Here is a 26,437-nt window from a genome sequence, read left to right as displayed (position 1 = left end):
CAGACGAATAACTTTTACTAAGCTGGAAGATGAATTTATGGCAGAGCTTCCTTTTTTTTTACATTAAAGGGTACCAACCTTTCTTTTTAACTGAAGGGACTCCAAAACCAATATTTCCGATTTATAAAATCTGCGCTAATACTGTGGACTATACTAGGGCGATAACAAATAAAATAACTATAAATTCGATCTGAATTTATTTCTAACGTTTTATTCAGAAATGGAAATAGAAGGCCGAAAACAAGGACCTGTGGAGAGAGCGGTACATGCAGCCTTCAGCTATTTTAGTCTGTGGACTGTTATCGTCTATATTAGTCCGTTAAACTCTGTACACGACTGTTATTTCTGCGAACTAAGATCCACACTCCATTTCTTCTCAAACCCACCTTCCCCTGAAGAATATTTAGGGTGTTTCCTACCGATATTTATTTCTACCGGCTCTGACTTTCTCCAGCGAGTCTTGAATCACCATCGCTTGCAGTCATTAGAAATGAGAAGTGAGTGAGGTTAAGGAACGTGGTGAAAAAAACTCGGAGAAATAAGATCAGGAGTAGGGTGATTAGTTTTAGTACAGGAACAGCCCAAGAGTTAGAGGAGGAAAACCCACCGTGCGGCCATGTCGCACTTCTCGCACCATCTGAGCCCCAGCTTTACTTAAAGTATAAGGTGACCTAGCAACTTGGAAAAGCGGGCTTATGAGTGGAAAACATAAATAAAAGGAAGAAAAGTTATTGCTAATTTCATACATAATTTTTCTTCCTATTGGATCAATGATTCAGTCACCAGCAACTATGAACAACATTCATTGAACTATAGAAATATATCTTCACAAAGTAACTTCGAACAGAGTATTCAATCTCTTCGCTTTATCATTAAAAAGTAAACTGGGCTACTGTTATATTTATAGAAACTTTTAAAAAAGAAAGACTAGCTAACTTTTACCATTTAAAAAATAATAATCAGAGAAGGGATTAGCTGAGCGGTTAGCGAATACTGGATCCTAACGCGGAGATCACAGGTTCGAAGCCAGCTGTTGGCCCTTAGATTTTGTCTACCTAGGAGCTTCTTGCAGCTCACTGTCCGGTGATGGACAGTGTTGTCTGTAACGAGTGAACACTGTCTGGAGGCCGGCGGTGCACTGGAAAAAGCTACTGGCGCCAATAACTCGCTTAATGGTAGGGAACGTTTCCTTAAGCTGCAAATTCGTCTCCGTCACGTAAAAAATGTAACTGCTTTCCTCACTTCAGCCTAGCAGCCCGAGGACTTTAGTGGTTGTTTCAACTCCAAGAATGACGATTGAAGCACTTGTGTGTCCGAACCAACATTTCCACGACATCCGCAGTTTCTTCTTTTCTCTGTTGAGGACAATATTGAAATTTGTTGCTGGTTTATAAGGAATCACCGAAAAAGTAGCTGCCTAAATTTAAACTAGTTTTACAATCATGTAAAATGACAATCATGTAAATTATCATATACACAGCATATTCACATTAATGAAATCAATTTGGTACTTTTTTCGTATAAATAAGTTTCAAGAAAGTGCTGCGGTTAGTTCTGTAAGTTTTCTTTAGTACTGGAATAAATCAATTGAAACTCCAAATGTAGCTACTTTAATGTGAGCGTTGAATGCTTGTGGGTTCAGAAAATAATTTTATGTGTTACAATTTTATTTAAAGATGCTTGGTTAATAACGAGGCATTTGAGACATATCTATCAAATAGGATAGAAAATGTAAATCGTTAGAGAGAAAAACGAGTAGGGTATTTTTAGTAGGCACTTCTTCCTGCTTCCAGCAGATGGCTCAAGTTTGCATAAGCGCCGCTAAGCCAGTCATTTTCTGTAGGCAGCGTGTGAGACCCAACGTAATGTCACTAGAGTTCAACAAAACTGTGTTTTTCGCCTTCTCCAATTACTTGTCACAAGAGTTCTGCAGTCGGTAGATTTTACTTTTCACCATCAATAAATGTTTCATATCTCCTTAGAAGGAAGAAGTAATTGTTACAAATTACCCTGAAAATGTCTGAGAGTCTGTCCCTCGTTGGGTAACTTGGACTGTGTAGTCAGCACAACTCAAATATAGAAAAATGCAGCAAGTTTAACTTCCATATTTAGTTAAAATGAGGCAACCGGAGAGCACTTGGAAATATTTAAACACTTACATTGTTTAAGAGCAGTAATACACAAAATGAAATAGTGTGCATTATTGAGGAATGTTGAATGTTTAGTCAGCCCTCTACTGATAAGCATGTTCGACAAGTTGAGCCATTACAGTAGAAAAGCTTATTGTGTGAGAGCAGATGCCAGTAGCTAGTCAGTCACTGTCAGCTGTGTGTTATCTCTAAACTGTACGTTCACCTCTAAATCTATGTAGAACTCTTTCCATTTATTCGAAATTAGAACTCTTAATAAAATAGGCCACTAGAACAGACGATTCCAAGTGCATTCTGATAGAAATTTGTTTTCATTTATCGTTTTACTGACACTATTGTAACTTGTTCATTCATGTTTTAACAATTTCCTTCATTCATTACAATGTTCCATTGAGCTAATTTATTGGTTGTAATTAGCTTTACCCTATTTTTTGAATGAAGTTCACAGACAACATACGTGATAACTCCAGAAATAAACTATCTTTGGAATTCCGAATAGTTTTCTCGGTGGTTTTTATTTTCTATCTTTGATTAATCGCAATCGATATCTGTCCAGACATCAAATACTTAACATCATCGATCATTTATGCATTTAGCTGATTTGAGGTAAATATGCATGCATAAAAAAATGGCCGTTTCTCTGAATAAAACGTTTCACGCTTTTATGACCTTATGTGTTTGAAGTTTATTTAGGCGTAGAACCCAATAGATTGGGCTCGCAGTTCTGAATAATATCGTTGATTTCATCAACCATCAGCACGAATTATTATTTTTATCCGACCATTTTTGGTATTTTATCAGTCATTAGAGGGGTAGAGCATGCAATTGACTTTTAATATTAATGTTTTATCTGTCGATACTAAGAGGGATATAAATTAGTAGGCGAGGGCAGAAAAATCAAGGAAGAGACGGCGCTGGAACGATCTGGATATGAATAGGGAGCTTAACTCTTAGAAGCTCGCCTCGTCAACGTTGTTTAGAGCGATGTGGAGGATTACCGGATTGGGTAGACATGAATAGAAATTTTCAGTGGTAAGTTGGATGGAAAAACTCACCGTGCTTCGTGTGTAAGAGTTTAACTAAAATTCATAAACTGTTGACTGCTATGCAATCCCTTTGAGAGACTGCCAGGGATTCCAAGGTCGCTGAAGAATTGTCTGGCCCACTTTGCTCTATGGGAAAATTTTCTTATAGCCAGTCACAAGCCAACTGAAACGGACTTATTACGAATGTTCATATCTATAGTTTACTATTCTGCCCAATCTGAAGCAGATTGAAAATAATCAGGGTTTCCTTGAACATCTGTCTAGAACTTGGCAATTTGATTGTGATCTGTCTTGGATTTGGAATTTATTAAAACGCTGATGTATTCATTTTTGCTCTGGGCGATCTCAAAACATTAATTACTTGTTTTTTAGCTTCTTGGACGATTTGGACAGATTAGGCGCACGAGACTATCAGCCAACCGAACAGGATATCCTCAGAACTAGAGTAAAAACTACGGGAATTGTAGAAGTGCACTTCTCATTCAAAAATCTTAATTTCAAGTAGGTATCTTTAGTATTTATTTAATTTTGTTATGATTATATTGTAGTTTTTAAATATTTTTCATCCGAGTAGTCGATTCCTATCCAAACAATGCTATTTTTATTAGCATTACTTCAATGCCAATTTTACTCTAAACGAGTACACTTTAACAATGTTGTATTCCACATTTGTGAGGCTCTTGACGCACTCCTTCCATTGTCTTCTGGTAGCTCGCTAGCTACCAAACCGTAAAGAACTGCAGTGATGGCTGCTTTCAACTCATCCATCACTTCCTTTTTTACTCTCTTACTGTCTGCGCATGGTTTATGATTAATTCTGCCCTCAATAATGAACATTTGTCACAAATAAAACAAACTTATTCTGTGTGCCTAACGCTAGAACAAAAGTTCCGCTTATTCCGTATAATTTGTTTTAGAACAGATAAAAGTTTGTATATAACCTTTAATTCTGCTACAAGCAACCTCACTTGGTCGCTTTTAAACGCACAATTTTATGAGATGCTCAAGTAGTAAGATATAATTTTTCGTTTCCTAAGAGGGTTTCTTTTGATCCTAGTTGCACAAGATTAACAGCGTTTTGGTACGAAGTGTACGGGGACTTCTGGAACGGAGATGTGCGTTTCAATAAACATGCGAACCTAGAATAAACATATTTCATACTTATAGGATGAAGTATTTTCAAAATCTTAAAAGCAAATGCATCGTTTGGAAGAGCTTCGTCAGCCCGTTCCATGTAAATGAAATGAGTAAAAAATTCGTACTAACTAGAATTTACAACGGCACTAGTAAGATGAAGAATGCAACAACTAGACAACAAAATGTAAAAATTAACAAGAAATAATCCTCGATTGAACATCTGTATCAATATTTATGTTATAAAGCACCAATAATCTTCTTAGAGTTGCTGTAGCGCCATAAATAAAAGAAAGTACTCTTCTGGTTGAAAGTACGATACAGTTGCAAAACTTCACTTTATACATTGAGTCATCACAGTGACTCAAAAATATTTGAATGATTTGGTTCAACTCAACAACGTGTGGTTTCCCACAACACGTCTTAGTTCCTCCACCCACCTTTGATCTTTATGTTCTTCTTGGCTTTTTTCTTTTCTTTTTTAACTGCCTGGATTCCCGGAAAAGAAGATTCTTTTATCTTCCACTTACTCTAAGTTTCAAGCTTGAAACTTGGCTCTCTTTGTAGATCCAACCAGATCTTGGTTCTTAAACAAGACCCAAATTTCTAGGTTAGCCGTTAATCTCCAAAATTGTCCATCTTAAATTAGCTGAAAGTCTTTCTGAAATATCTTTCTTCTGTGATCATCGTCTCTCGCTAAATAACACGTCTCACAGCTGTACTTTCAAGACTATAAACACAGTTTTACAAATAATTGGCTTCGCCAGGGAAGCGCTTAGTTGAGTGGTGGACCCCCATACGAAATCCCTGGTTTGAGTCCTGGCTGCCCTTAGATTTTGTTTTACACAGAGTCTTGTGGTTCGCAAGAGACCGGAGAATGTCCGGTGATGGACAGTGCTGTCTAAAGCGAGAGAAGCTTTCTAGAGTCCAGTAAAGCAACTAGAAAAGGCTCCAGGCACTAATATCATCAGATGTTAAAGCGCCTTAAAAAAAATGCTCCTCTCTTGAACAGGACACCATCCTGATGCCTAGAATCATCTGAATCGTCCTCAAAGCATCGTTTATCGGGTAACTTGTTGTTGCATATTGCGGTTTGCGGCAAAAAAAAAATCGCCTAGATAGAGTTTCTACATGGAATAAGCCTTTTGGTCTGAAGCTTCTCTCAGAATCAGAATTCAGCAAACTAAACTTAGATAAGACTTAGATTTTGGATTCTTTACGCTCACTTAAATTAGATATTTAATTTAAAGAAATTATTTATTTTTTATTTTTATTTTTTATTTTTTTACAGGTTATTCGATGTTGGTGGACAGCGATCGGAACGAAAGAAGTGGATCCATTGTTTTGAAGATGTGACTGCTATAATTTTCTGTGTAGCCATGTCCGAATATGACCAAGTGTTACATGAAGATGAAACAACGGTAATGTTAAATTTTAAAAAAATCAAAAATTTGTATGAAATATTTAGTAAATTTGAAATTTAAATCAAATGAAAGGAAAGTAATTAATTAGGTGAGTAGTAACGCTCTAGAGCCCATTGTCCGCTAATAAATTTACACATATGTCCTTAACAAAAACTTGTAGTTTAAAAAGTTAAGTGGAAGGATTTATTAAACGACAAAAGGTACACCAATCGGCAAGTACCCAACATTTCACTGAATTTCAGCTCGTAATTTCAGCCGTTTAGCAACGTACAAAGACGCTTGTAATTTATTCAAATTTTATAACAATAATATCATTTAAATAATTTTACTGCATTAAATTTGGATTGATATTGTTCAGAATTTGACTAATTAAAATTGACTCTTATGTTGGCTATTCATTCGTAACAATTTTTTTGTTAAAATAGGATTATATTAAATTGTATATCTTCATAAAAATTAGACACTTTATAAATAGACTGTTCCAAATTGTTCTTCCCGTTTGTTCCAAATTTTTCTTCCCATTTGTTCCAAATTATTCTTCTGATTTATCTTTATTATGCTCTTTATTTTGAATAACCATATCACACACACACTCAAAAGTTAAAATAAAAAAAGATAAAAAGTTGGTTTGGTTACTATCGAATTTGAATCACGGAGTTATAATAAAATTACTTCTTCTTGTTTAACATTTGTCGTTTAAACGTTTTAAACTGTAAGTTTTTGTTAAAGAGTAATAGTTTTAGTGGAGGCGTTACACATACATGGAGCTAACTCCTCTCCGATTGGAAGTACAGATTCAATACCCCAATAGGCACATCTTCATGAAATTCCGAATCGAATGACGTTTCATTCTTGAAAATCGGTCGACGCGTTTTGGCGCTTCATTGTTTACAAAATATGTAACGACTTCAACAACAGCCACAATTTTTGAAAATGCCGTTTTTACTCATTTTTGGCATGTTTTAACGCAAAGACTAATCTGCGTGGGAGGAAGACGCCGCCACGGTAGCCGAGCGGTTAGAGGCGAGTCCTTGAAAGCTAATATGCATTGTGGTACTTTGTTGATTCCCGGTCTCTAGGCCTTGGATTTTATTTAATGGTTAATAAAAGAAATTTACAGTAAAGTATGTAAGCTAGTCGCCTCAGTCCACTAGTTGGAGGTAAAGCCCGCCTGAAAAAATAAGCGTTACTTTACTTTACTTTTACTTTTACTAATCTGCGTGGTTGTAAAAAAAAATTACTCCCTTAAACGAAGATTGTTCTGATATTTTAAAGAAAATTTGGGAATTTCATCTTATATAGAAAAAGAGAAAAAAAAATTGTCGAAGTTGGGTGTTTTTCAAAATTCATGCAGCATTTGGTTAGTAGTAGGACTTTATTTAACAAATACATTACAATAAATTTGCATTATATAATTTAATAATAAATATTTTATCCCTAATCAATCGATCGTCAGAGGAGTCTATGTAACGGATATTAAAAATAAATACAATTTAACTTCTTACATTTAAAAAATCAGCTTTTGATTATTAACCCTTAAACATCTTTACTACCGGATTTTTTTAATGTTTAAAACGAGAAAATGTCCGGAGGTAGCATTGTTCTTAGAACGCTCCAGGTACTATTGTTCGCAGAAATCTGTAAGCACTGATCTGATCCCGAACTGATCTGAAAACCAATTATTCAAAGTCGGTCAATATAAGTGAAAATAATGATTTGTTTATCTCGAAACCAAGTGAATTTTAGAAATGATATGTAATGAATGCATCTTAAATTCTCTTGATCTTTAATAACAAATTAAAAACCGTCATATCTCTCGAGATATGACATAATTATGGCTGCAGGAAATCCTTATTTTTGCCTATTGTTATTATGGCTCTGAATAATGGACCATTCCATTTTCATTTGCGACCTAAGCGCAATTGCACCTTAGATGTTAATATATACTCTCTCATATAAGTAGTTATTTTTTAATCACCCAGAAATTGGGAGTATAAGCTATAATTTACAAAGCTTCAATAATTTTTCAGGGCGGGTTTGAAAAGATTAATTAGCATACGTAAATTTGGAATTTTAAATTATAAGACCTGATTTATGCTCATTCACGCTTTCCTTGCCACTGTGGAGTTCTATAAAAATCAAACATAGTGTCTTATAAATAATCCATTAAAAACCAAGATCTTTGGACGGGTTTGGTGTACTGGTTATATGTAAGTACGGACTAATATTTGGAATATCTTCATATCGAGCCTAACTTGTAGCTGCGTGTAGAATAATGTTAATAACAAAGTTTGAGCTTCTCCCCTCCCCCACGTCAACGACGTCTAATTTGTTAGTTAGAAGTTTAGCCTAAAAATTACTGAGATCTAATGATTTTGTTTTATTATTTTTACAGAATCGAATGCAAGAGTCGCTGAAGCTTTTTGATTCCATTTGCAACAATAAATGGTTCACAGATACCTCAATAATTCTTTTCTTGAATAAAAAGGATTTGTTCGAAGAAAAGATAAAAAAATCGCCGTTAACTATTTGCTTTCCAGAATATGCTGGTAAGTATGATTTATTAGTTGTATTTCTTGAATATTCAAGATGTTTTTAGGAGGTTAACAGAAGTATAAAAGTGATACACTCTGGTAGTAAGTTATTTGAGCTGTTTCGATAAAATCATATCAATGAGGATAATGAGAGTAATAGAAAGAAGTAGAGTGTAAATCCGCTCTACCTGATATTAACGAACACGCCACTATGTGGAGCAAGAAAAGATCAGTGACTGCAGAGGAGAGATATCAAGAAGCTGATAGAACAATTTTGTTTCGACAGCAAGTATCGAAAACAATTGTTTCTCTTAACCGGCAGAAACCGCTATTAAAGCACTCAGTCCATTTGTTGCAAACTTGACAATGGTTCGGAAATACCTCGGTTGATTAGTATTTTGGTGAAAAATAATAAAATTATCTAGCATCAGAATTGATGAGTTTTTCGGCATCCTGGAGTGGAATAGTCAATCGCTTTTAAGATTCAGTAAATTTATTTGTACATAAAATAAAAAATAAAAAAAAATGTTAGCAGTCTCCGGACGCGAATGTCTCACGCCCCAGTGTCTCAGCAAAATATATTTAAAACTAATAGAAATATGTATATATTTTTTAGGAGCGCAAGAATATGGTGAAGCTGCTGCTTATATACAAGCCCAATTTGAAGCTAAAAATAAGTCCACGACCAAAGAGATCTACTGTCATATGACTTGTGCGACGGATACAAACAACATCCAGTTTGTGTTCGATGCAGTTACTGATGTTATTATTGCAAACAACCTGCGTGGTTGTGGTCTCTATTAAAAATCAAATAAATTATGTAGACTTTCGATATTAAAGTTTAAAATTTAAAAAAACTAAATAATAAACAAATATAGCGTTATTTGGGTATCTAACAAGCTCTTACCCACATCAAATCCCATCTCAATTTTCAAATTGTTCTTTGAATATTTTCTTAATTATTTCATATACTTGCAAGAGAAATATTAATTTTTTATGATTTTCATTTTATTTTTGTTTAGCAATTGTAATAAGCCCTGTTTTATGACAAACATGTGAAAGGAATGTTGCAAAACAATAATAATAATAATAATAATCTACCCTAAAAAGGCTACTATAATAATCAAATGTTATAATCACACTTAATTGCAAAACAGCAAATTTATTTATAACTATTAACTGAGCTCATAATTTTTTTGAAATAAATATTGCACCATTTCATACTTTTCTCTTATTCACATTTTAAAAAATTAGTATTTCTAATATTGAGCAGTGTTCAAAAATAATTCATATTTTTTCCCCCACAAACATATTAATTTTTCTAGATTTTTTACAAAAGTTTTTGTGCAAAAACGAGAAGTGTTGCAGACTCTAATTACGCACTGCACACTCTTTTTTTTTTTTTTTTTTTTTTTTGAAAAAAGATGAAATTTTCAACATTCTGGCAGTTTTACTTCTTAGCCATACTTGAAACCTAACAGTTCTTCACCCATTAGCCGATAAAAAAAAAGCTCACAAATATGGCTAATATAAAAATCCTATATAAAAAACCTAAACCCTATGCTAATCTCAAGCACTAGCCTAACTTACCAAAGAAATTTAATATAACCATTAAATTCAATCAAATCTTTCACTTCGCCTAATTCTTACCAGCTTATTATCCATTTTACTTTTTGGGGCCAAAGTCTTTATTACAAATTTGTTTTCTAACAATATCCGAATAGTGTCACCAGGTAGATTACCTGAAAACCCAACTATACTAGTCCACATCCCCAACCGGACATTCGGGTGAGCTACAATCAAAAATTTCGTGCTTACTTTACTGGCAACGACAATCAGCGCAGGTGTTATTTCCCTTTAAACTGACCACGTCCGGTACTAATTGCATTATGACTCAGGAGAACTCTGGCGAACAATCTCTGAGGGTCAAATTTACATCTTCGGTAAGAAAATCCTACAGAGACTTAAAAGTCTCAGCCATTAACATGTGGAACAAAAACTCATTTTTTATGTTAGGAAATTATCTCGCTAATGATATGATTACCTCTAAATCTGTTGGGACATAAATAGTAGGGACTATACATATATCTATGATAATCAAAGTGTCCATCATAAGAAAGACTAAAGGTTTTAATAATGAATGATGATGGACTTATTTGTAGAGCTTTCCATTTTCTCTAGCCGAGTACTTTTCATTCCAAAATTCGAACGGCACCAATAGGATTTTTTTTCTTTGACTTCAGAAGGTTTGTAGCATTGTTTTCATGCACAAAAACTTCTCTTTTTTAAAGTGATTTACAAACTTAGCGTACAAATTGTTTACAGAGTCAGATTTTTATATTCAAAGGACAGATATTAGTACTGTATTATTAATTATTTATTTTCTTTTTTCCAAAAGAATGAACATGAATCTCATCACATAAATACAATTGACTGATTCCTTTGTACCAGTATTTAAGGAAGCATTGACAGCAATCCTGAAAAATATTTTTTTAAATGATACCTGAATAAAATAAATTTTTTACTAAGTTAATATATTTTAATTTAGCTTTGTTTTATCTGATAGATTTTAGTTTGTTTTTTTAATTAAATTTTAGCAACCTTATATACAACCTTATGTACAACACCAAAATTTTTGGTGATACGTATTTTGATAAAATTGCAATTGTAATTTTTTTAACAATTAGTTTTTAAAAAATTAGCAGGAATTGTGATATAACTTATGTGTCAAAAATAAGAAATTATTTTAATATATATATATTAAATATATATATATATTATATAATATATATATTTAATATATATATATTAAATATATATATATATTATATAATATATATATTTATATATATATAATATATATATATATATATATATATATATATATATATATATATATATACGTATATATGTATTATTTGTAAAGTGTTTTAAATAATTCTTATAGTTTTGTTTGTTTCTCAGTGAACTCAAAAGCTGGTTGTTACAAATAAATATAATAATAATAGTGTGGGTATTTGTATTATTAATTTATGTAAAATATTCATATCTTCTTCTAAATGTAGAGCCAATTTGTCGGCTTGTATGATTTCACGCAAGGGCTGTAGGGATTATTATTATTATTATTATTATTATTATTATTATTATTATTATTATTATTATTGTTGTTGTTGTTGTTGTTGTTGTTGTTAATGAAATGATCTGTCAGTTTTTCATAAGTGTTGCAATTATTTCATTAGAGTGCGACCAACTCCTACGCCCCTGTTGAATATTCTAGCGTCATTAATAGAACCAATTTTACCATAGATACCCAGTAAATGCTATATTAGAGAAAATGATAGACTAGGCCATGTCAACAATTGATTTCATTTGAAAACGGTAAAGCTACAAGTCACAGCAACTAAACAGTTGTTGCACTATCGGAGGCCAAGTGTTGAGTTGACTTTCGCCTCAACGTACCCTCCATAATCTGGCTAGGAACAAAGCAAGCCGCCTGTTCTGATTAATCTTTGATCATTACAGCTTACAGGCGCATCTTCACAGTATTGACTGGGTTGACGGATTGCAGACTATGTTCTCTGTAGGACCAACGACATGACATAAGCTCATCTTGTTGAGTGTAAGCACTCACGTGTGTATATGAATTTTTCTAATGTCACGCTGTCAGTGAGACTAAAGAGCGCTGCAAGATGGTTATGGTGGAATGGTTATGGGGAAAAAATAAAAGAGATCAAACTTAACCTTTATCTATTCCAACTTCTGTGACTCATCGCAAAGGTCCTTCAATGTCTTAACATTGCAATTTTAGAAATCACTAAAAATAGTTTTATTGCATGCTATATTTGACTGCATGCTAATCTCAATTCTGTTCCCAGTGTATATGATTTAACGGCCTCTAGAATTCTAACTGATTATGGAACTCTTTAAGTGATGTAGACAGCTCTCTTTTCAATGAGATAGTGAGAGAATATTCTCTCACTCGTGTGATGATACAAAATAATATATATTCAATACACTCACACTAAATGGTAGTTAGCGAGCAAAAAGAGAAAACTCCCCTAAAGACTCAGCCAATTTTGAATGGTTTTGAATGAACAACTTGCATAGGGGGTTACAAAGGGAGTTGTTCTGCATAGAGGACAACTGGGAAAATCAAATACAATATTCTTGTTAAGATAACTCATTTCTATGCTAAAGCTGAGCTGACCAACCGAAAACAGGTCACAAAATCTCTTCTACTTTTAGTTATCCGGTCATTTTTTTCTAGAAGATTAAACTATTAACAACGGTAAACTGGCCTTGTCTTTTTTTAAGGCACCATATTCTTTAGGGGCAAGTTGATGACTTCTTTTTGGTGTCCTCTGTAGTCATTCTGTTGGTCAGCTTCTTTCCATAATGACTAGCAAACTCACAAAGAACAACATTCACATTTAAGTAATCCAAGTCCTGGTTTGCCAACGTTATTTTTTCTATAAACCAACCTGCGAATCAACAAGATAGCAACTATTACGATAAAGCCCTACCATTACATGTGCAAAAAGTTATAGCGGCGATATTATCTCAGTGTCATATATGAATGAGTGAATTGTGGTATTCAGTAACAGCCCTTGCAGACCAGCAAACAAACCGCTCTTGGCTAATCAACTATAAAAATTTAAAAATCTATCTGCCAATGAAATATGTGGTTGAATAGAGAGAAAATGTATTTGATAATGGTGCAGACAAATTTGGGAAAATAAAAAAATTGTCTTTTTTACAATAGAAAGAAAAGAATTATCGCATACATTACAGCATTTAATAATATATTAATTCGTAATCCTTTCCACGATACGTCTCTGCCTCTTTTATTAGATTTCTAATTAAGGTTTTTAATCATTCCTATAAATATAATAACAATATTATATATAATAAGTAAAATTAACTTGAAATTAACAAAATCGCATTCCCAAAATTGGAGCGCCTCTAAGTTAAAATAATTTTTAGATGTAGGTTAATAATATTCATCTTAGCACAACAATTGTAAACATCGTTCGCTTTTCAACTTAACTAAACCAGATGAAATAATAATCATAATTCGTAAATATTATATAAATTTAACATAACGTTAGATAAAAGGGTGTAAATGTTAAAAAGTATATTTTTTAATTTTTTAAGACACGCTGGTAGTGTTTCTAAAAATGATTTATGTGTTCTTCATTGAAACACTTAGCTTTCTTTTCTAAAAAATTTAAAAAAATATTGGGCAGCTTTTTTTCAATCTCCTTCATGTAGAAAATAAAAATATAAAAAAAAGGACTGCCATATTTGCAAGCTGCATTTCTGTCCCCCCCCCAAAAAAAAAAAATTAAACTCTCTTTATTCAACCATATTTTAATTTTTAAAAAATTATAATATCAACACAATACACTGTAGTCTATAGATTCGCGGAAACTGCATAAAATCTAGGCTACCTCTGTAGAAGAGCTAGCACAAATCCAAATCTTAAAAATGTTTACTTGTAATATATTCATTCCTCCGAAAACATTTTTAAGCTTAAAATAATTATTTAAAAAATATAGATTTTCATCGACAACATTTCATTCTATTCATAATCTGAATTTTCTAGGCTACAATTTAGGAATCAAAGACTACATGTATTTTTTTATTTTTTGAGATTTACGGCTGAGGTCATTAGCGCCACTAAAAGTATGATTTTTAAATTAATGACCTGGTTATTAATATTCCATTTTTGTATTTAAAAACAAAAAACAAAAAGTAGACTAAAACAAAATATCAAGTGTTTAAACTTTAGCGGAGGCAGAATAGCAGCAGACTCCCTCATCATATGGGCAATAAAAAAAATATAAAAGACCAAAGAATGTCAAAATAAAAATTGTAACCGTAAATCTTTGTTGTATTTTCCACACAACTATGATTTACCTAAAAAAGAATTTAAAAAATAATAATTTGTAACATTTAAGATCTAATAACTGATTTTTTTTTTTTAAATAATAGTTTTTAAAAACAAAATAAATAAATAAAATTGAGACCATCTTGTATATTTAAGAAAACAATGTGTATATCGTCATTTAAAAATAAAAATAATTAATAATAAACGAAAAATGCTCATATAAGAGCTTTAGCTTAAGAATGTTACATAAAAAAATAAAGTAAGATAAAAAGGTAAGAAAATTTCAACACCCACTTGTGATGTAAACCTCTTTTTAACATTTAAAAGCGTAATAAACAGTTAAAACTTATGTAGAACCTATTGTACACAAAAGATTTCTTATCACAGCCTTTAAAGCACAAAAAGCTAATTCCCACATTTTTTTTTTTTATTTGTGCTGTAAAAATCCTCAATTTAATTTTTTGTTTTGTTTTGGTCTTCCACTGAAATATTATCTTAAACAAAAAAGATTAATACTGCCACTTTATTTATAAAATAATAATAACATTAATAAGAGAACAATTGTCCTCTCTTCTATTCATTTGGAAAATTATTTATTCACTTTTTGACATATTCAATTATTTTTTTAAGGCAAAACCTTTTTAAATTTTACATATTGCAAATATCTTATGTTTTCTTTGATTATGTACAAAAGCAATCTACGGGGAGATAACTTTAATAAAACCTTTGTACAGCAATAATAAAAAAAGAAGTAAAACATAAAATAATAATAAATTAGATAAATAATAAATAATTTTGTGAACATTTATAAAAATGATAATTGCTGTTTATTTAGAATGATTATTCATTATTACTACATTTTCTTGCATTCCTTCCCCCCTCCCACTATGCAAGGTTTTACTTATGGTATTTAATGTACATATATGTATTTTCTGCGTTAATAAGTTCTATGGCTTTTTTAAAATTTGTGTCCTTGGAAGAAACTACTTGGTCTACAAAAAGAAATGCCGGACTAAAATGTTAATAATTGGCACTACCAGCTGATGGAGTTAAAAATGAAGTCCTCTACTCGGTTAAAACATTACAAAAGAGCATTTGTCTTTCTGATCGGAATGACTCTAAAAGCTAACTATTTTCCTTTAAAATTTTAAACAAAACTAAAGCAAATATATACGTACGAAAGAAAAGTATGTGTAAACATTCCAGAAAAACAGCTTCTATCATTGGAATAAAATGGATTGCCCATCCAGGTTCCAGTATTAAGCACACCCTACTTTAAAAAATGATGATGACTGCTGGCTATGACACGGTTTGGATAAAAACTGGATAAACAGTAAATTAGAGGCTATGAATGGTTACAGGAGGATTCCGTTCTTCTTTGATTACTACACCGGAAGGCAGTCGCTGATAGAGTCTAGAGTGACAAGACCGCAGTTTTGTTTTATGAACTTAATTAGTTGCGCCACTTATTTACTATTAACTTATAATGCCAGTATTTCTCATATCGGGTCCTTGAATTAAATCCCAATTGGGCTCGCTTCCACTATGTAACAATTGCTTCCGAGCTCACCAATTGAGTTCACAACAGTTGGAGCAAACCGCCAATAGCATAGGCAGTTAGAGTACTTTAACACTTTTTTTTTATTTGCAACTGGGCATGAATAAACTGAAATAATGCCCATACAAAGTTAATTCCCCCGATTATATTTTACCGTAATAGTGAAATGACTACGGACCACCACAATGAGTTGTGCGGCATTGCAGAAGAAGAGAAACGATCTGTCAGGGAAATCTTTACTGGACCAAACCGCGATTTTTCAATTACATGTCATCGATTGGTCTAGTTGGCTAATGACATGGGCTTATGTAAAAACAACAAAAATAGCAGGCAATCTCTTGTTTCAAATCATTCGATACTGATTTCATGTTCTTGAAATATTTAATGGGATTAAATAATTCCATATGTAATTCTAATATGGATACTGGCGAATTTCGGTGATGATGGAAAAATCTTTACCGATAAGGCTGCTAAAGAACGTACAAAGTTTTATCAATAATTTGGGTACAATAATCTTGCAAGAGATACAAACAAAACTGATAATAATGACCGTTAGTAGGCTATATTTATTTATTAAAAAAGGTAATTTATTTAACTCTTTATATTATTCACCGCCATATTCGTACATCTTTTGATAAAGCATGCGAGAATTATACAAGTAACTTCACCCAAACATTTACTTTGCCAAAGAACTTGTTATTGTTAAGTCAATGCAAAATGTACACATTGAACAACTTTCGAGAAAACTTCAAATATTGAAAATTGTAAGGAAATATGTCTGGTTACTAATTTTTGATGGATTTTATTTATTTTTTAATAATAACACATTCACTTTGGTAGTATTTGCTTTTAAAATTGTTGCAATTTTCCTAAAATAATTGTCACTACTTTATTTTGATGATTTATTCACTTATTTTTGTCTTTTCATAAACTTGTTACTATTTTTAGAGATATTTTTTAGCTTAAAATACTTTTTACTGAAAAATTTAAGCAAACCTAGTAATTAATGTGATACTTCAGGCCAGTATTTTTTTTTCCAATGTACTGCCGGCTTCCGGACTGTGTTCTCTTGTTACAGCTAACAGTGTCAACCACCGGACAGTGAGTTGTAAGAAGCTCCTAGGAAGAGAAAATTTAAGGGCCAGCAACTGAATCCGAACCCGGGATCTCCGTATGGAAATCCGACACGCTATTCACATAGTTAATCGGTTCCCTTCTAGCTAAAATCATGTTCTTTAAAAAAGAACTACTTGGATGAGACGTGATATTTTTTTTAATTACTCAAAATTTGATTCCTTCTTAATAATTTTTAACACCGAACAGTATTCTGTTTACATTACAAATAATCAAAAACTTATGGCCCAGATAAAGGCCACTAAATTAACTGTGTTCTAGGTTTAGAGAAGGTCTCGATGATTACGAAAAATTGAAGGATTTATTATAACAATATCTTTGTGTTTTTGATGAAAGATTCCCATTAGCTTATCTTTAATTTATAAACGCAACTTTCAGGGGAGTGCTGGGTACTGGCAACTAAAAGAAGTCGTATTGTCTGCACTTCCTCTTTAAAAAAAAAAAATTTTCCTGAGAAATCCTAAGATCATGGAAGCATACAGAGAGTACGATATGCCCTCCTTCTACTAGACTAGACTTCCAAAGGTTCTCAAAATTATGGCTCCTCTTTTTTTTCCATCTCTTCAAAGAATCTGCAGAAGCTTTCCGGATTCTAAGTGCAAGATCTTTAGGTATGCTACGGTGTCTATTGAGGAAAACAAACAATTCACAGCTTTTTTTCCAGATGTGACCGCGTGCATCTTCGGGTTAAGTTGCTCCTGATAAGTTTTAGACTCAGTTCTGAGACTCAACATATTGCTTTTCCGACTTATTCTTCTTCGACAGACTAGCCGTTTACCCTCAGAAAATTCTTAATCACCTTCGTCGGCAACATGCCCTGCTACCCAAAATAGGGCATGTTTATTATTCTCGCACAAAATTTCTGTTGTAAAATACAGTAATTAAAACCACATTTCATTTACTTACAAGCAATAAATTTTTCACTTTTCATTACTTTCTCTAAAGATTAGGAAAGCTAATTTCATTAATTATTTATTTATTTATTTTACTATTTATATATATTTTATTTATTTAGATTAAACAGTAAAAACTCTAGAAATCTCCTGTAATACTAATTTTTATTTTTTGAGTGTTATTTAATGAAACAGAAAAAAATTGTATGTGTAAATAATGAAATAGATTGCTGTTTCATTAGTGTTTGGATAAACAGTAGATAAAATGAAAAAACAATAAAACGTTATAAAATGAAAACCTCCAAATAATATTGATTTTCTTGGTGATCTTTTATGTTGTCATTATTAATTTAACATTCTTTAATTTTTAAAAATAAAATCTGAGGAATGTTTATTGTAATATGCAAGTACACTCGGGTGCAAAGTAAACGGTACGCTCTACAGGTGAAACTAGGCAAAAAAGCGCTGGGGACAAATACTCTATCTGCTGACCTTCTCCCAGAATCTCTTGCGTCCGTCTAGTGACTGAAGGTAGATCGGTAGTCATTAGAGAAATGTTACTTTTCTATCTTTGTTACTCCAAATGAGCATACTCAAGTTGTGGGTGGATCTTCGTGAAGATTCAAACTAGTTTTGATCAACCTTCTTCGTACAGTCCTTTTGTCCACCTGAACTCCCTGATCCTCGGCTTATTTATAGCAGATTAAACGCATTCTCGAAGCATGCCCAGCAAAATTGAAGGATATTAAAGCTTTTGCTCTTACTTCATGCCACTCCTAACAGCGCTGAACATTCATTATGAACATATTTGTGCTAAAATGACTCAATCGCCTACAATTGACGCCTCTTCCGACAATACTGTTTGTTAGGCCCAGACTATAGGAGTTAAAGTAATTTTAACATGTTTAAAAAATGATTGAGACTTTATTTTTCAAACAAAGAAAAAATACAGGGAGAAAGGAAGGTTTTGGATCATGTTTTGCGAGTTTAATGTGACCAATCCTTAATTAATAAAGTTTAAAGGTCTAATTTCTCTCTCTAATAACCATAAAAAATGTAGAAAGTTTCAAGTCGTTATCTCAAACAGCAATGGGGTTCCGATTATTTTTTATTTTTATCACTCGGGTGTAAATATAGTCTCCAAACCTTTTCTTAAAAATTAACCAGAATGAGTAGACATCTAGTCAAAATTCCTTCAACAATTTTACTTATTTTATTTTTTTTATATTACAAAAACATTATATATATAAAATTTATTTTATTATTTTGCTAGCTTTAAAGTCTACAAATACTATTTATTATAAAGAACATGCATACCTTGCACAGGTGTACTAGTACTTTGGATATAATAAATTATATTAACAAATAAAAAGTATGCCAAATTTTGGATATACTTAAATCAAAACACACAAAAAATCAAATGATTAAATAAATATAAATATAAGCTGTAACATATTATATTATTTATTCTTCATTATAAGTTAAAAGAGAAATTGTCTTGTGTTCAGACTCACTGCTTGTGAAACCACCGAAAACGAATATTCTTTTCTTTATCCTAAACTAAATGATAAATAATTTAAAAAAATATTATCAAAGTGTGTAAAACAATTATTTAACTTATACTTTACCTAAATGTTTACATGTATTAGTTTTATTGTAACTTGCTGAAAAATTGTATCAAATAAATCTCTTATTGAAATCCTAATTTAATATTTCTCCCTGAATGTATATCAATTCTTGATGAATACAGGCCAACACTATTTGTAATGTAGATTGTTGTTTGACGGATTGACTGCACAAAAATTTGACAATCTAGTTGAAGTAGTTAGTAGTACATTAACTAGTAAAAAACTAACTAGTGAAAAAAAAAAATGACTAACATTTTTTATTTTTTACTAATACGATTAGAAGTGCATTTTGATTGAAATTTGCTTTTGATTGGCCAGAACAAGACTTCATAGTTAGATATAACGGAGCGATCGGCACGAGATGTTCATCGAAACAATTTCCAAGGGTACAAGACAGTATTGGATAAGTCATATTAAGAGTAACAAGCTGGCAAGGATTAGAAGTAGGTTATGTTTTAGCTTGCTTCTATTTAACTCAGTCCTGAAAAAAAGTTTAAAAGGGGTTCAAATTAAAAACACGTTTCTTAGTAGGACAGTGTAATAATAACTCCTTCTGCAGACGACATTGAAAGGTCATTCAGAGCCGTGAAACAGGCATTCATAGCCCTTTAAGACCCAGTTAGAAGAATAGGGCGCTACGTTACGGATTAAAACAACTTGTTAGTCATACTATTGTCAAGGAGGACGAAAATAAAAATTTACAAAACCAAAACCTTTTGAAGATTTAGCCTATTTCTAAGTTAAGGCTTCGAAACCTGCACACTTACTTCTAAAAAGGCTCCTGGATTTTTCGAAGAGAATCAATACAGCCCAAAAGCGTGACTACTAGAGAGTTCTACAGCCATCTTGAGCTGCCAGAAATAAATGTGGTCAAATTGAATTAAAAAATTGCAGTCTGATTAACTGGACATTAAGTGCGTAAGGGTGTCAGGAGATACCTCCATGTGACGAATAGTTGAAAGGTATAAGCTGTGTTTGTTGGATTGAGTAATAGCCATGCCTGGATACTGAGTTGGCTACATTAAAGTCTACAAAAATATGAGTCGGATCTCAAAAGGACTCATGAGTGTTGGTTTTGATAGACCCTGTGAAAGTTCGTGGTACTAACGTGACTATCAAAAGCTCTAAATTAAACGACCCCGAAATTGGCGGATAGTAAGGCGTTGTTAGCAGTATTTATGTTGCGAGCATTAGAAAGAGCTGAGCTGCCGACCTTTGGCAATTCAAACGAACACATCTCTATTCATTCAATCGTAATTGAACTTATTTAAATTCGTTATCTTTAACCAAAGTTTTGCGAAACTCATAAACACTAGTTGAATTTTATTTTCGATTCAAAAGTTGTTTTTTAATTTTCTTTTTCCTTTATTTCTGTGAGAACTATTCATTTTAGATACTATAAGTTGAAGTATATTAAGTTATTGTGAGGCTGTAACTTCCGGCTTTATTGGATCTAGTATACTTGATGAGTTTTTGCTGGAGGTGGGGATGTTTCTGCCGTTCTAATCCCTCTTATGGGCAAAACTGCTGTCGTGCTGCCAGTGAGTTCTCAATCCAGATGATGAAAGTTAAGCTGAGCAAGATGATGATACCGGAAAATTCAGAGTACCCTGTACGCTATTGAAGTGGCTTTACACTCATCATAATGGAGAATATTATTAATTACTATTTCTAACAGATTCATTTAGCAATAGACAAACTGAAAAAAAAAACTACACTGAAAAAATAAAAATAAACCATGACCATACTAACGTCATACGTTTTACTTCAAAAGACCAATTAAACACGAAAATACTTTTGATTGTTTAGATCTTTGAGGTGAAAATCGATCCAAAAATGTATCGTTGACCTGTTGCGGCTGTATAACTGATGTGTGCGTGCTGTTGTGGGTCCTGTGCAATACAAGAGTGTATGGAATAGCTTGCTCTTCTTAATTTGACTGTCACCACAGCTCTTTACTAGTTGCTCCTACTTCTAAAGGAGAGTATTATCTCCACCGCTTGAATAACATTGCGTTCTTGCTGTGATTCACAAAAAATGTGCTTCCGCTCCGACCAAGTTTAAACTCATTAAAGAAAATTAATTGAAAATCGTGCTTTAATATCTTTATAAAGACTGAATTATAGACAAGTGGCAAAAAGCTATGATGGTAAACATTATTTTTTAAAGATGGTTAAGTTACTGTTTACATTCTTATAATAAGAATGATTCATTAATCGTAAACAATTCAGATGTAGATTATTGCAATTTGACAAACCTCCAATTTTGCATTATTTTCCTATATTTTGTAAATATGTATTGGCAAAATCAAGTCAGACCCCTAAGAGGACTAGGTCGGAGGTCAGTACTCCAAGTTCGGCGTCGGAGAAGGCGGTGGCGCAGGGTAGCAAGAGAGTGAAACTCCCAGAGGAAAGGCCTACGGGCTCCTTCAGGGACGCTCTCTGTGCTCAAAAGATGGCCATCGTTCTTGACTCCTATCCGAATGACTTTTTGTCGGAGGAGCAAGCGGATCTTCTTCAGCAGAAATTGGTGGAGGAGATCTGTAGTGAGAAATGTACTGGCAGCATCGGACCCCAGTTTCGGAGCTGCTTTCTCTCCAAAGGTGCACTCATTCTCGCTTGCGAGGGTGAGGATGCGAGACTTTGGTTAGAGAGGGTGGTTCCGGAGCTCCGGTTGGGTGAGGGAGCTAAGCTGAGGGTGGGTCCTGCCAGAGATATCGTGAGGGCGGCTAAGGTGGCTATGTGGGTACCTGGCGCTTTCAAGAATACCACTCCGTCCGTTATTTTGGACAAGCTGCTCGTTCAAAACGAGGGCTTGGATATAGCGGAATGGAGGCTCTTAAATAGGAAAATCGAGCCCAAGGGTCAAACTCTTGTGTTCGAAATATCGGAACAGGCCCTGAGTAGGTTGAAGGGGACTAACTTCGAGGTTTTTCTAGGACTCGAAGTGGTCAGACTCAGGGTAGTTTCGAAGACTTCTACTGGTGCTGCAGCTCATGACCCCCCTGAATCGATGGAGGTTGCTTCAGGTGAACCTCCATCACAGTAGAGGGGCGTCTGCAGCTCTAGTAAAATTCATCGAGGAGGAAGATATCGCCATTGTCCTCATCCAGGAACCCTGGCTGGTACGAGGGCGAATTGCAGGACTTGGCGAAGCGAAAGGTAAGATTTATTATGACCATAACCTTGACAATCCCAGGACATGTATTTTTGTTAGGGAAAACATTACCTCTTTACTGCTAATGGAATTTTGTTTCAGAGACCAGACCGCAATAAAGGTGAAGCTACATGTGGATACGGAGGCCAGGGAGATTGTCGTGGTCTCGACTTACCTTCCATATGACTCTACAGTCCCTCCCCCATCGGAGGAGATGCAGGATCTGACCAACCGGTGTAGGGAGAGAGGACTGCAACTACTGATTGGGTGTGATGCTAATTCCCATAACGAGGTATGGGGCAGCTCAGGAACCAATCAGAGAGGTAAGTATCTTCTGGACTTCATTAGTGCGAATAATTTGCATGTTATAAATGAGGGAGAAGAACCCACCTTCCACAACTCTATTCGTAGGGAAGTGATCGACCTAACTTTGGGAACTAATTTTGTATCGACCCTTGTTAGGAACTGGCATGTGTCGGGGGTCCCCTCACTTTCGGATCACATGTACATTAGGTTCGACATTGGGTTGGACTGTAAGGAGGTGGTTACTTACAGAAACCCTAGGAGAACAGACTGGGACTCGTTTAGACGGGATCTCAGCGCAAACATTGGTACAGTCAACAATAACTTTAGGACCCGGATGGACATTGATGAAGCTGCTGAGAGACTTCAGGGCGTCATCAAGGAGGCCTACTGGGAGAATTGTGCGGAGACAGTGATGACATCTAACAGGAAAGTAGGCTGGTGGAGTAACCAGCTGAAGGAGCTCCGCAGTAAAGTTAGGAAACTGTTCAATGTAGCTAAAAGAAGGGGTACATGGAAGGAGTACCGTGAGGCCCTAACTTCTTACAACATAGCCATTAGAAAGGCTAAAAGAGATGCTTGGAGGAAGCTCTGTGAAGAGGTAGAGATGACCTCGGAGGGGGCTAGGCTCCATCGCATAATATCAAAAAGTCCAGGGGGTGCCCTGGGTACCATCAGGAACGAGGAAGGGATTTTTACCAAATCGGGGAGAGACACATTGGAGTGTCTCTTGAGAACTCATTTTCCCGATTCGAAGGTAATTGAGTCAGGACAGCAAGGTGAGGATACTCTGGGACCCGATAGGTGTCGGGGGACCAGGGAAACCTGGGCCGTGGCTAAATACTGCATTACCTACAATAAGGTGGTCTGGGCTGTCAACTATTTTAAGCCCTATAAATCCCCGGGTCCTGATGGCATTTTCCCTGCCCTTTTGCAGCAGGGGAAAGATTTAATTACTCCTATTTTATGCAGGATAATGAGGGCATGCTTGGCACTCAACCATGTCCCTAGGGCATGGAGGCCTGTAAAAATCATCTTTATTCCAAAGCCCGGGAAGAGAACTCATACCCAGGCGAAGGAATTTAGACCAATTAGTCTAACATCGTTCATGTTGAAGGTGCTAGAAAAACTGATTGACATGTATATTAAGGAGGTGGATTTAAAGCAACGGCCTCTGCATGCCAATCAGCATGCCTACCAAACAGGCAAATCTTGCGAGACAGCCCTCCATTACCTGGTTAAGGAGTTGGAGGCTTCGGTATTTTGCAAGGAGACAGCTGTGGGCGTGTTTCTGGATATTGAGGGTGCCTTCAGCAACACTACCTACAGTTCAATTGCCTTGGCGATGGATAGACATGGAGTAGAGTCCACTGTTTCAAGATGGATCTGTAACATGCTATCGTCAAGGAGAATTACAGCGACCCTTTTTGGGGAATCGCTGGAGTTAACGACAGTTAGGGGGTGCCCTCAGGGGGGGTTCTATCCCCGCTCCTTTGGTGTATGGTCGTAGATGAGTTACTTGAGGTGCTAAACCTTCGTGGGTTCTCGGTCCTTGGCTATGCAGATGATATTTCTGTAGTGGTCAGGGGTAGACATGAGACAATCGTGGCTGAACTCATGCAGGAAGCTCTCAAGGTTATAGAAAATTGGTGTAGAAGGGTAGAGCTTTCAGTGAACCCTTCTAAAACTACTCTGGTTCCCTTTACAAGGAGAAGGGTCAAGGAGAGCTACAAAAACCTTCGATTTTTTGGTAAAACTCTGGATGTGTCGGGTGAGGTCAAGAATTTGGGCATTGTCCTGGATACCAGACTCACTTGGAAGGCGCAGATAGAGAGAGTTACATTAAGGGCTAAACAGGCCCTTTGTGGAATAACTAGAACCTGTGGGAAGACATGGGGTCTTAGCCCAAAGATGACCCACTGGCTCTACACACGTACAGTCATACCTATCATCACCTACGGTTCAGTGGTGTGGTGGAGGAAGACTGAACAACAGACGGCAATTAAGGCTCTAGCAAGGGTGCAGAGACTGGCCTGTCTGATGATCACGGGGGCCTTTAGTAGCACCCCTACTGCGGCGCTGGAGGTACTTCTGGGGTTGGCTCCGCTTCAATATGTTATTCAGGCGGAGGCAAGGGCCAGTGCGTACAGAATGGCGAGCAATGGGCAATGGAGGCGTATAAGTTCCTGCATTGGCCATATGATTATTTCAGATAAGGTCGACCCTGGGCCGGTTATTGACATGGCAGGGGCAGTATCTGTCCTAAATACAGTTTCGAGACTCCTTTTCAGGTGTGTATTAAACCGAGGACTGAATGGAGGGTAAACTGGACGGATCAGCACCGGAAGGGAGGCATTTGGTTTACCGATGGCTCCAAGATGGACTGTGGGACTGGGTCTAAAGTGTATGGGGTTAAACCCGAGGTACTCATTGAGAGATCTCTTGGGAGATACGCCACAGTCTTCCAGGCCGAGGTTTTTGCTATTAAAATATGCGCTGAGGAAAACCTGCGGATGGAACCTAGAAATAGGGAGATTCGCATCTTTTCGGACAGCCAGGCTGCACTGAAGGCTTTCGTATCCTTCAGAATCACCTCTTCCCTGGTCTGGGAATGCAGGAAGGCCCTAGAACTACTGGCGCGGCACAACAAAGTTCGGTTGGAATGGGTGCCGGGTCATGTGGGTATTGAAGGGAATGAAAAAGCTGATTATCTGGCCAGGAATGGGGCTAACACTTCTTTCATCGGTCCAGAACCTATCCTGGGGATCACCAGGGGTTCGGTTCGCGCGGCTCTTAGAGATTGGATCTGGAGGGAGCACGAAAAGAACTGGGTGATGTGTCCTGGGGTTAAACACAGCAAGACCTTGATGCCTTGGCTGTGTAAGCAAAGATCCAAAGAGACCCTGTGTTTGGGCAGAAATCAGATTACTCTGATTACAGGCCTATTCACGGGGCACGGTAGGTTCAAGAAGCATCTGCGCAAGGTGGGGCTTATCAGCTCGGAGCCGTTGTGCAGATTATGTCAGGAAGAGGAGGAAACGGCCTCTCACCTGTTGTTCGATTGCAAAAAAAAACTTTACTTACACAACTAGTGCCTGCCACTAGTTATTTTAATATTATGTGGGTTTGATTAAATAATAAAACTCGCTAAAGTTGTAAGTAATAACCTGATTTATTCACACATTAACATTAACTAACATGAACATTGACTAGCAACTAACGCTATTCATTACAGTCACCATTTACAACAGTCACAACAGTTTACTGTTACTTACTCACTACGTAACGCCACAAAGCTGTTCCACGACTGACCCCTGGTCCGCACTGCACCGAATTGCACTAGGCTCAGCTGCACTAACACAGCTCTACTCATCAACTGACTAATTGCCCAACTAGCTACCACTGAAGCACTCCACAACACTGACTCTCTCTAACTATGTCTCAACACTGACTCTCCAAAACTAACTCCAAAACTCACTGACTGACTAGAAACTACAAGACTGTAAAACTCTTAGAACTCGATTAAAAACTCCTTAAAAACTCTAAAAACTGACTTCTCCAGCTGTGTCTGCCTCCTTTTAACTGCG

General features: G+C 35.2%; 1 protein-coding gene across 1 annotated transcript in view; it reads left to right on the top strand.

Moving 5' to 3' along the window:
* Positions 1-9,951, top strand: part of Galphao (G protein alpha o subunit) — an 88,431-nt gene extending 78,480 nt beyond the window's left edge. The window contains exons 5-8 of the mRNA XM_074134612.1: positions 3,569-3,697; positions 5,622-5,751; positions 8,150-8,303; positions 8,905-9,951. Coding sequence (XP_073990713.1) covers positions 3,569-3,697; positions 5,622-5,751; positions 8,150-8,303; positions 8,905-9,092 — 601 coding nt within the window. The 3' untranslated portion in view covers positions 9,093-9,951. The remainder of the gene's footprint in view (positions 1-3,568; positions 3,698-5,621; positions 5,752-8,149; positions 8,304-8,904) is intronic.
* Positions 9,952-26,437: the final 16,486 nt, after the last annotated feature.

This window comes from Rhodnius prolixus, unplaced genomic scaffold (assembly GCF_049639745.1).
Source record: "Rhodnius prolixus isolate KJV_2025 unplaced genomic scaffold, Rpr scaffold_16, whole genome shotgun sequence".
NCBI classification, from domain to species: Eukaryota; Metazoa; Arthropoda; class Insecta; order Hemiptera; family Reduviidae; genus Rhodnius; species Rhodnius prolixus.
The sequence above is the reverse complement of the archived record's forward strand: the minus strand, read 5'-3'. Positions and strand labels throughout refer to the sequence as shown.